The sequence below is a fragment of the Marmota monax genome, unplaced genomic scaffold (assembly GCF_021218885.2).
Source record: "Marmota monax isolate L192 unplaced genomic scaffold, Marmota_monax_Labrador192_F-V1.1 WCK01_AAM20220418_F8-fsc00138, whole genome shotgun sequence".
NCBI lineage: Eukaryota > Metazoa > Chordata > Mammalia > Rodentia > Sciuridae > Marmota > Marmota monax.
Window position 1 is genome coordinate 1,196,693 of NW_026692763.1, and position 11,966 is coordinate 1,208,658.

At 41.1% G+C, this 11,966-nt stretch overlaps 1 protein-coding gene across 1 annotated transcript; it reads left to right on the forward strand.

Annotated features, from left to right (window-relative positions):
* The first annotated feature begins 1,931 nt into the window (after positions 1 to 1,931).
* Cryba1 (crystallin beta A1) lies at positions 1,932 to 9,528 on the forward strand. The gene is made up of 6 exons (XM_046446868.2): positions 1,932 to 1,962; positions 4,050 to 4,114; positions 5,097 to 5,215; positions 6,591 to 6,732; positions 8,779 to 8,921; positions 9,252 to 9,528. Exons 1-6 carry the CDS (start codon positions 1,932 to 1,934, stop codon positions 9,397 to 9,399), a joined length of 648 nt encoding a protein of 215 aa, XP_046302824.1. The 3' UTR covers positions 9,400 to 9,528.
* The last annotated feature ends 2,438 nt before the right edge of the window (positions 9,529 to 11,966 follow it).

Below are 11,966 nucleotides of genomic sequence, written 5' to 3' on the forward strand. Positions count from 1 at the left end.
AAGATTTAAATATTAAATATATATATATATATACTGAAAACCAGGCATGGTGGCATGTGATTGTAATTCTAGCTACCCAAGAGGCTGAGACAGGAGAATCACAAGTTCAAGGTCAGCCTCTGCAACTTAATGAGACTCTGTCTCAAAATAAAAAATAAAAGAGACTGGGAATTAGCTCAAAGGTAAAATGCCCCTGGGATCAGTGCCTAGTATTGGGGAAAAATACATATATCTGTATATAGACATATAGATAAATAAGTCATATATATTTCATGTGCATGTGTATATAAAAGGTTTGTCGTATACCTGAGCTCCAAGTGCCTCAGCTCCAAATCCCTCTTTGGAGCCAAATATTTCTAATTCCTAAAGAAATTTCTATAGCATGATCAATGTGGAAACTGGAGGAGTCTAGGATGCCCAAAGGGCACATTTTGGTGGTACCTAAGCCATCTCAGTAGTTAGAAAACGAATGAACACATGCTCAAAGAAATGTTTCCCCAGTTCTGAGAGGATTAAGAAAAGAAGAAGGAGGAGGAGGAGGAGGAGGAGGAGGAGGAGGAGAAGGAGGAGGAGGAGGAGGAGGAGGAGGAGGACAAGGAAAAGAGAGAGAGAGCCACTAGTCAGACAGCTAGTTCCTTGTGCCCTTTGCACAGTGACGAGGCAGCTGGGGCCTGTTGTCATCCTCAGGCAATTCGGGCCCTTGCCAGCCAGTTGTTCAACATCACCACTAATCAAGACAGCAGAAACACCCTTGAGGTTGTACGCTGTTCTTAGCATTGGATTTCTATGCCTAGAATGTTCCGCCCAAGACTGCAAATACTTGCATACATACCAGACCTCACCCCCTAATTTTTGGCTCTGAGAAAGAAAAAAAAAAAAGATGCTCCAGTGAAACTTGAGTTACAGTCAAGAATGATTACAGAGGGACTGGGAAAACTTTCCTCCTCTCTCCAAGTTGCTGTGAGATTCTCTATAGTGTCCACAACCAGGACAAGAGTACTATTAGATATAATCTCCTTTTCTGAGGTTGAGAAAGAGAGATTGAGTGACTTGCCTGAGGTCATCCAGCCAGGGGAGCTGGGATTTGAACCCATATCTACTTGGGTCCTCCTTACCCTTTCACCCTGTTGCTTTTCACAGCAGCTCTTACCTTGGACAGCATATCTTCCCCTCAGGGACCTTGACAAGGTTCCACGATTCCTGTATCCTACCTTCACCCAGTGCCTGAGTTCCCAGGGAAACTCATTTTCCTCTTTAGGGTACTATAGGCATAATACCTTGGGCCTGAGAGATTTCTTCTGTCCTAAAACCATATATTAAAACTCCCAGAAGATTTATTGGCTCCAAATTTTTAAAAGCAAACTGCAACATTAAACTGAATATTTAATAAACTAGCTATAGTGAGACTCATATCTACTAATCCGACTGTAATTAAATTTAGTTCTTACTAGTTATAGGTAGCTAGAGTAGAATAAAGATTTTCAAAAACACAGCCATATTTTTTCCTCAACAACATTTAAAATTGTAATAATCCTTTGATTTTTTTTAAGCAACAGGAAATGAATACCCGTGTAGAAATAAGGTGCATTTTTATGCATCTGACAAGACCTCCCAACATCTTAGAAAGATATTGGGATGACATGATAAACCAGGAGAAGGACAGGAGAGACCTGTCCTCAGCTCCCAGCGGTTCTGAGACCACAGCAGCCAAGGCCTGCAATTGCCAGCCTTGCCCAGGCAGTGGGGCCTCCCTGGACTTCAGTAACCCTAGTTTTAACAAAGGCCTGAGGGACGCCTGCCCAATAGGCTGAACCACCAAAGCTCTGGGGATCAGGGGAAACAAAAGGAGAGGGAAAGCAGAATGCTGACAGGGACTTCGGCCATCAGTCACAGGGCTATAAAGAGGGGCACTGCAGAGGAAGTGGCACCAGATGGAGACCCAGACTGTGCAGCGGGAGCTGGGTGAGTAAGGCCCTGAGGGTGCCCTTGCCTTTGCCCTTCTCTCCCTCCCCTGAACAGACATACCGGAGAGAGCCCAGTTTTCCTGCCCAGAGGTCAGAGTCTTTGAGGTTAGCTGGAGAGGAGTGGGGGATTCTGGGTGAGGGCCTTCTTCTTCTGCCACCCAACAGCAGTCACTGATATGGCAATAACCACTACCCTAGAAACCATGATGGGCACAAGGGACAGCAAGAAATGAGCAGGCTCCTGGGCACAGGGAGAAGGTCTATCAGGCAGGAGCTGGGAGATGTTGCTCATTCAGTGGTTCAGAATATTAAAGGAATAACAGAGTTTACATGCATTATTTCCTGGACCCCATGCTGCCAGAGGGAAGGGTCACAAATGATTGTCCTGAGTCAAGAAATCTGCTGCACACCTGCCTGTCTTCTTTTTTCCCTCCCTTCCCCTCTCTTCCTCCTATCCTTCTTTCCTTTACTTATCCTACCATTTTTTCTGTCTCCCAGACCTCTATGATTCTCATGATTCTCATCTATAAAATGGGGATAATGATAGTAACTACCTTCTAGGCTTTTTGAGGGGATTAAACGCATTAATGCATACAAAGCATTTAGAATATTCACTGACATAGAGTGAGCCATTGTTAAGTGTTAACTATTATTATCACTTCCTTTTCTTTTTTCATTTTCCTTCAGTAAGTCCTTCCTCTTCCGTTGCTGGCTCTAGTACTGCAACTCTACCATTCAGCTATGTCCCTAACACTTTTTATTTTTCATTTCATCTTGCTAAATTGCTGAAGCTAGCCTCAAACTTGCAATCCTCCTGCCTCAGTCCCCTAAGCCTGGGATTAGAGACCTGTGCCATCATGTCAGTTTCAATAAGTCTTTTTTGTTGTTGTTGTTGTTGTGCTGGGGATTGAACCCAGGGCCTTGTGCATGTGAGGCAAGCACTCTACCAACTGAGCTATATCCCCAGCCCAAGTCTTTTTTTTAATCCTCAGACCCATCCAAACTGGTTGGGCATGGTGCTATATCAATCATCCTGGGACTGAAATGCTCAGCCAAGATATATTCAATGGGAACAAGATCAGTGCTAAGGCCAGGCATGGTGATGCATGCCTATATTCCCAGCGGCTTGGGAGGCTGAAACAGGATGATTGCGAGTTCAAAGCCAACTTCAGCAAAAAGTGAGGCACTAAGCAACTCAGTGAGACCCTAATCTCCAAATAAAATACAAAATAGGACTTGGGATGTGGCTCAGTTGTCAAGTGCCCCTGAGTTCAATCCCTGGTATGCCCCCCCACACACACACAAAAAAAAAAAAAATCAGTGCTACTATAAGTGTTAAAAATACAGGGAGAGGGCTGGGGTTGTAGTTCAGTGGCTGAGTGCTCACCTCACATGAGTGAGGCATTGGGTTCGATCCTCAGCATCATACACAAAAATAAATAAATAAAACAAAGATATTGTGTCCATCTACAACTTTTAAAAAAGTTTTAAAAAAATACAGGGAGAAAGCTAGTAGCTGCAGGATGGAGGAAGCAAGAAAATCTCTGTGAGGCAGCAAGATCAAGACGAGGTAAGTCTAGAAGATAGAGAAGCAGGGAGAGAATGGTACCATGCCCAGGCAGTAGAGCCAGTCAGTGTAAATGCTATGAGAAGCCAGTTAAGAGTGAAGGGTCAGAGCTCAGGCTGCCCTTGAGTCGGTGTGGGGAGGATGGAGGGGATCATGGCATGCTGTGTGGCCAGTGGCATGAAGGGTCTGGACTAGACCCTTGCCAAAAAGTCGATATTGGAGTATGTGAGACTGGGCGATGCTATCACCTAGAGGCAATCAAAAGGACAGAAGCCACATTTATCACAAGGTCACAATGCTTGTGCTTTACCTGCTACATTGCTTCTAATCCTTATAATAACTCTGCATGTAGAACTATCCCAATGGGAAACCTGAGGCTCAGGTAGTAAGTGGCAGAGTCAGGACCCCAACCAAAGTCTGTCTATTGAACTGCTGGCTGCTTTTCCTTTTCCCTATGCTCTCTCACCTCACTCTCCCTGCCCAGAAGTCACATCACTGGTGTGTGCTCTGTCTTCCAGAAACCGTTCCAACCACCAAGATGGCTCAGACCAACCCTATGCCTGGGTCCTTGGGGCCATGGAAGGTAAGCCCACCCCTATCATGTGGAAAATCAAGGGATCCCACAGAGCAGGGTTGAGTGCTGCTACAGAGAAGCCAACAGGGCTATACTTGATCATGAGACAGTGGCCAATCAATAAAACACCAGTCCATAAGGGGAGAGTCCACCCAACATCTGGACACTGTCGAAAGATCTCTCAGGGTGCCACTTGTTAAGACAGAGGAAGAATTACCCTGGAAACTCATGATGGGTGAGAGATGATATTTAGTTTCTGGTCAACTCTCCTCTGCACTGCTAAAATCATCTCAAAATAGAGTAGCCCAGAGGGGATTATGCCCAGTGAGAAAGAAGGCATAAGTGAAGAGAGATTTGGCATCAGATCCTAAATAAGCCATAGGACCCAGGTATTCTATCAACCTGAGTTTGAGGTTAACCATGGGTTGAAGTGCTGATCCTCAGTCCTTTCCCAGCACATCCTACCCTGCCCCCATCACTTGTCAACTCTGAGGCCAGTTTACAGCTTCAGGAGTTGTCCTCTGGCCAGGTTCAAGAGCCAAATTCTAGATGAAGGGATCAAGGAGCTTTATCAAACCCTCCCTATACACTTCAGGTTTTTATAGTGAGTGTGGCTGAAGAAGCTAAGTAGTAATCTACAAGGAGCTCCTGGGACTCTCTGAACTCTGGCCTCTGGGCCACACTTATTTAGGAAGCTTTGAAGAGTACACAAGCCCTTTGGTCTGCCATTGGGCTAATCTTCACCCCTGACAAGAATCTCCTGTTATAAACCAGTCCCCCCACAGATCTTATTCCTATCCTGAGCACTGCATATCACCAACCAGTAGTGTTAATTCAAACCCTTTTCTATCCTGTCTACACTGGAAGAGACTTCATTAGGCCTGATGGGCTAATGCTGGTGATGGAAAACACAGGATAGACCCTAGTTAAGCTTCTCTTTTTCATGCTGTACCAGGTTCTAGCTTTCTTGCCCCATTCTATCCCATTTCAGATAACCATCTACGATCAGGAGAACTTCCAGGGCAAGCGGATGGAGTTCACCAGCTCCTGCCCAAATGTCTCTGAGCGCAGTTTTGATAATGTCAGGTCCCTCAAGGTGGAATGTGGCGCGTGAGTATGGATCTCAGTAGAATGACAGGCCCCTGTTTCAGGTCCCTTTAGATATAGATAGGGATAGGGGTATAATGTTCCCTAGACACTAATCCACTAGTCACTTCTTGACCTCCATGCATAATTTAGTAATCAAAAGCTAGAAGGAACATAAGGTTTTTAGTGGCTTGGTACCAGATTTGGTGGAGGAGCGAAATTAAATAAATATACACAATCGGGTGGGAGCAGTAACAGTAATCAGGTCCATGCTTTTGTAGCAAACAGGATGCTACCTAGGATTACCTCAAAATAATTACAGGCCCTCATATTTGTCATGTCTACAAAATATAGGTAAGGAGAAGAAACGGCCAAGTGGCAGCCTTTTTATGGCAAACTCACTTCATGAATGTCCTAGAAAAGACACTATTATGTAATTTCTCCATATAAAAAGGAATTCAACACAAGACTCCAGAGACCTATCAGTTTCTAGCCTCCCACAAGTCCCTTGTTGATGGTCAATCTTGGTGAGGAAGATTCTCTTGCTTTTGTTTTCTGACTCTCAGCAGACTGATCCAGGCCTTTATCATTAATGTGAAAACACACAAAGAGAGGACTCTCCTTTGGCCTAAGAGAGCACAAGTTCAAGGCAGAACTGACAGGGCTGGGGATATAGCTCAGTTGGTAGAGTGCTTGCCTTGCATGTACTAGGCCCTGGGTTCAATCCCCAGCACCAAAAAAACAAACAAACAACAACAACAAAAAAAAACCCACCACACACAACAATAATAATCAAGGCAGAACTAAATTTGCATATGGCCAACATTCCACAAGCTGTTTGCCACCAAAACAGCAACCCTAAAATGGACAACACCTTAAGATGTCATCAGTAACCAAGACCCAATTGTGAAAAACTGAGCAAGGGTGTTTTCAGGGTATGAGGGTATTTTCAGTATGAGGTAGCAGGAGAAAGAACCCACAAAGTGACAAGAAAACAAGTTTAGTTGTTCATCAGCTGACTATTCATCTCTTTGCCTCCTTGCAGGTTTGACTGGAGCCAAAGCAATAGTCAGTCACTAGATCATGAACCTGGAGCTCAAGATAGAGAATAGGTGACTTGGGGTGGGGGAAGAAAGATCACTTTGCTAACACACATTACTGAGCCAGTGAAGTAGATCCTTTCAGTTGGATAATCTCAAAACAAATGCATTTACAAACCTGCTTAGTGTAGCTCCCAGCTCATTTCCCCCCTTATGATAAATTTATTACTTTGTATGGTTCTATTGGGATTGCTTTGATATTTTATCCATTATAAACTTATTTAAATGAAAGATGCCTTATCCCTGAGGCCATATAGACTTTGAATATCATGAATGAAACCACTACCTGTCTTTGGCAGCTGGATTGGTTATGAGCATACCAGCTTCTGTGGGCAACAGTTTATCCTGGAGAGAGGAGAATACCCTCGATGGGATGCCTGGAGTGGGAGCAATGCCTACCACATTGAGCGTCTCATGTCCTTCCGCCCCATCTGTTCAGCTGTGAGTCTCTGAAATTTCCACTTCTGTGCTTGGGATGGGGACAGAGAGGGCATGAACAGACTGACAGTTACTTCTCTTGTTTATGCTGAATGTGGTAGGAAGAGAAAAAGTTTAAAAGAGAAAAGAATACCACCACTCCCTTTAAGTCGGCCATTTTTCTTCACTGGTGGTATTTTTTCTAAAGCTAAAAAGTAAGAGTCACAGATCCAATGCAGTGGCACCTGCCTGTAATACCAACAACTCCAGAGACTGTCAGGAGGATTTCAAGTTTGAGGCCAGCCTGGGCAATTTAGTAAGACACTATCTCGAAATAAGAAATAAAAAGGGCTGGGGATGTAGTTCAGTGGTAGAGTGCCTCTGATTCAATCCTCAGTATCACAATAAATGTATGTATGTATGTATGTACGTATGTATGTAAGGGTGGCAGAAGTGACACTCAAGACCAGTCAAAGTGCCTATAGGACCAGTGCAAAGAAAGCACCTACCTTGTAGTAGAAAGTAAATTCTTAGCCATTTAAATTTCAATCTAAATATTTTACTGCAGAAACAGGGAAATGCTTAAACAACCTTTGAAAAAGTGGAAACAAATGAATAGACAAAGTCTTTTAGTATCTTTTTTTTTTTTTTTTTTTTTTTGGTGCTGGGGATTGAACCCAGGGTCTTGAATGCAAGGCAAGCACTCTACCAACTGAGCTATATCCCTAGCCCTTCCAGTACCTCTTATCTGCATTGATTCACAATAATCTTATTTCTAACACTAAGCATCAATCAATAATGCATCTGGCTGCATTTAAAGTCTTTGGAAGATTTCAAACGGAAGCAGGACAACCTTTGGACATGTGTTAAAAAGGATCCCTGTATTGGGAGTAAGGCTTGGCTAAAACATTTTCTAAATACTCATGTGATTTTTCTGATTTTAATTATTAATGGTCTCCTTAGTTCAAAGTCAGACTAAAATACAACTCCTACAGACAGTAACATAAATGACTCTAAACCTAAAAAATACTTATCTGGAACTGATTTTATTATTTTTTTAGTTCATATATTAAATGCACAGATTCCAAGCGTACACTCTCATGAATTTTGAAACAATGTATACCCCCATGTAGCCATCACCCTGTAAAATTCCCTGGCACCCCTTTCTAGTCAACTACTCCCAGGCCACTGCCACCAGGGTTGTTATTGTTTTTTTTTTTTTTTTTTTTTTTGGTACCAAGGATTGAACCCAGGCCACTTAACTACTGAGCCACATTCACAGCCTTTTTAAAAATTTTTTGAGACAGGGTCACTAAGTTGTTGGGGCTGGCTTTGAACTTGCAATCCTCCTGCCTCAGCTTTCCTAGCCACTGGGATTATAGGCATGTGTCACTACACCTGGCTACCTGGGTTACTTTGTTTTAAAATTCATACAGGTTCTTCTCTGCCCTTTTTGGGGGGTGGGTTGTGAAGAGGGTGCCAGGGATTGAACTCAGGGGCACTTGACCACTGAGCCACATTCCCAGCCCTATTTTGTATTTTATTTAGAGACGAGGGTCTCACTGAGTTGCTTAGTGCCTTGCTTTTTGCAGAGGCTGGCTTTGAACTTGCGATTCTCCTGCCTCAGCCACGAGAGCCACTGGGATTACAGGCGTGCACCACTGCACCGAGCTTCTTCTCTACCTTTTAAATGTTTGCATTGTATTTGTCCCCTATTGAACATGCTGTTTCAAACACACATACCTGCACATACATATTGGGGAATTTCCACATCACTGGTATTAATCCCTTGGTTGGCTGGGGTTTTTCCCCCTCTGCTGTATTGAATCCTCTTCACTGGTTTTTCATTGTAGCCAAGTATTGGTTATTTGTACATTGTAAATGTTATATTTAAATTGGATTAAACAGGATTATGGGTGATTTCTTACAAACCTCTTTTGGGTCAGATATCATGTACTTCTTTGTAAACCACAAAGTGTTTCAATTTGAAAAAAAAAATATGGCAATTAAAGAATCAAGATGACAGCCATTAACACTAGGTACTAAAAGTTTTTAATTTCTGGGCAACAGAATCACAAGGAGTCTAAGATTACCATTTTTGAGAAAGAGAACTTTATTGGACGACAGTGGGAAATCTGTGATGACTACCCCTCCTTGCAAGCCATGGGTTGGTTCAACAACGAAGTTGGTTCCATGAAGATACAAAGTGGGGCGTAAGTGCAAAAACAGGGTTGGAGTATGTTCCAAGTAAATCCTGCAGGTGAAAGCCTTGCAAATATTAATACATCAATGGTAATGTTTTATTAGGTTTCATGCATTGGCATAATATTGGCACAGGGGTCATGTTCTAGTTATTAATTTGAATCTCAAGTTCTTTGTATCAACCACCTTTAGATTTTTCTCCCCTGGGCATTCCTCTATGACTACTGTTTTCTCCAAGCCTAAAAGCATTCTGTACCATTCTGCTGAGAAGTCTGTGAGGTTTGGGGGTGTTTGTCAGGTTCCTAACTAGTTTTAATGCCATATACTTTTGAATTTTGTAGCTGGGTTTGCTACCAGTATCCTGGATATCGTGGTTATCAGTATATCTTGGAATGTGACCACCACGGAGGAGACTATAAACACTGGAGAGAGTGGGGTTCTCATGCCCAGACATCCCAAATCCAATCGATTCGACGTATCCAACAGTAGTGGATTAAGAGCTCCAAGAATTCCTCAAGCATTAAGACCTTGCTAAGCACTCTAGAATGAGTTTTATGTTCTGCTCAAACATTGCTTCCAAATGTTAGATGCTGAAATCCACAATAAATGACATTTATAAACAAGAAACAAAAAAATTGTACTGAATTTAACTACCATGCTTTGCACAAACCACACCTTAAGTGGCTGAAAAAAAATTTTTTTTTTTAAGAGAGAGAATTTTTTAATATTTATTTTTTAGTTTTCGGTGGACACAACATCTCTGTATGTGGTGCTGAGGATCGAACCCGGGCCGCACACATGCCAGGCGAGCACGCTACCGCTTGAGCCACATCCCCAGCCCGTGGCTGAAAATTTTAACAGCCTCAATAAAACCCAAGTTCCTCTTTGGGTCCTTGCAAATCACTTAAAAAGGCTAAAGACAATTATTTTTAGATCCCAAAGAATAAAGCATTTGATCAAAATGCTAAGCATCTATAGTGACTAGTTCATGCATTTTTCTCTCCATTATTTTCTAATATTGTTGACTTTAGCATTGATTTTTCCCCAATTTGTGACAAATTGGTACTAAAAATGGTAATGTCTCAAAATGTGTATTGCCATATATTTCTACAGAAAGTTATGAATAAATTCAGAATCTTGGCAGCTTAACATTCTAGTTGCTTAATTGCTTAGTTCAATTTAATTTCTTATTTTAGTTGTAGAGCATAAGGCTCAATGTCCTCAAAAATGTGAAGACAGCTGCGCTCTCAGCTGATTTTTCAATAAACATGCTAATTCTAAGCACTATAATAACCTGTATGATTAAAAAAAATGGAGTTGGGGTTGTGGCTCAGTGGTAGCGCGCTTGCATAGCATGTGTGAGGCACTGGATTCAATTCTCAGCACCGCACATAAATAAATGAACAAAATAAAGGTCCATCAACATCTAAAAATTTTTTTTTTAAAAGACATGAGCATAGTACAAGATTTAAATTCTTTGCACATTTGATACGGAGTGAGGGGACATTATCAATGTCAGTATCTTTTAAGTTTTCAATAGGCTTTTTTTTTTTTTTAAAGTTAGAGCACACAAAAGATAACACAAACACCCCAGAAACTTTAAATTTTTTATTCAACAATGTACACTTATTATCTCTTAATTTGATCTACAAATCTCAAGTTTTTTTTCTGATAAAATAAGTAAATCTGAGTATGGTTGTAAAGTGTTTGTAATGTATATTTTTAAAACACTGAACATTAAGTAAGACATCAATAAAGGAAGATTATCATGTTACTGACACTTCCTCAGAATCCATGACATCAGAAACTGCTATAGCAAATACCTAAAGCATTCAGCAAAGGGTAAATTTCTGGTCACTGTTCTTAAATCTAGAAAGTATCTTTTTTTCTGGGCAAAACTTTGAAAAATGTTTTTGGAAGGGGGGGGGGATGTCTTCTAACAACTGTAATCTACTAGTTATCTTCTCCCCCAAATCAAGAATTCAGCTCCTAAGTACCTATGCACATAAGACAGAAATTACTTTGCTCCTCCAATGTTCTAAGACTGAATACAAGTGAACTGACAAATGCTGAAGAGTAGCCAAAGGCATTTACAAGGATGCCTGCTACACCTCCTGCATTTTTTGCCTTTGAGGCCATGCATTATGGGCCACCTTTCAAGTTTTGACTAGTAGTTAGTAGTTAATTAACTGCTACTATCAATGAAGATACAAGAAGGTTTGTGTTTTCAAACTCAACATACATACTTGAAGATACAGAATTAACCCTCTTCTATACACGGGAAAAGCTATAAAATGGAAATATTTCTTTGTCTAGAAGCATAAGGAAAATACCATTAGTAACACCTTCTATTTAAATTTATTTATTAACCTCTCCTACAAAGGTCCTGAAGAAATTAAAGACAATTTTAAAAGATGATTTGACAAGACCTGGCCAGTACATCTATACAACCTTATTTATACACATACATGTGAAGTAAAGCTATTTATTTAGTACATGCAAACTGCAGCGACTGAATCAAATGTGCCTGACTTCTAGACTTATTCTAATCAGCATGAATATTTTTTATAAAGATACACATTAACTTTAAAACAATCTGTGCTTTAAGTAACTGAATGAAACTAATTTCAAACCAATCATTTAGTAAACAAATTAATGCTAAAGCAATAAAGCTATTTAGGCTATCCTACCTTTAAGCCAGCTTTAAACCATAAATTGTCAGAGCTCCATGTGGCAAAGGTTCTTACTTCATTTCAGTTTGAATTACTTCCCATTTCTTTTCCATGAAACAAACCAATATTCACTGAGAAAGAGCATCCAATGATTTATAAGGGGATAAAACTGCCCTGTTTCAAGAAAAGCCCTTTAATAATACAAGTCAAGCTCTTGTTTAAACTTAACTTTATTAATACAGGTGCCAATTAATTTTCCTCTCTTCTAGTCCCACTCATAAGCTAGCTCAGAAGTGTAGTAACTTTGAGCCATGTTTCCAAAGGTGGTAAAACTAAGAACAGCAACATAATAAGGACAGGTCACTTTTGGTAATGACACACAAA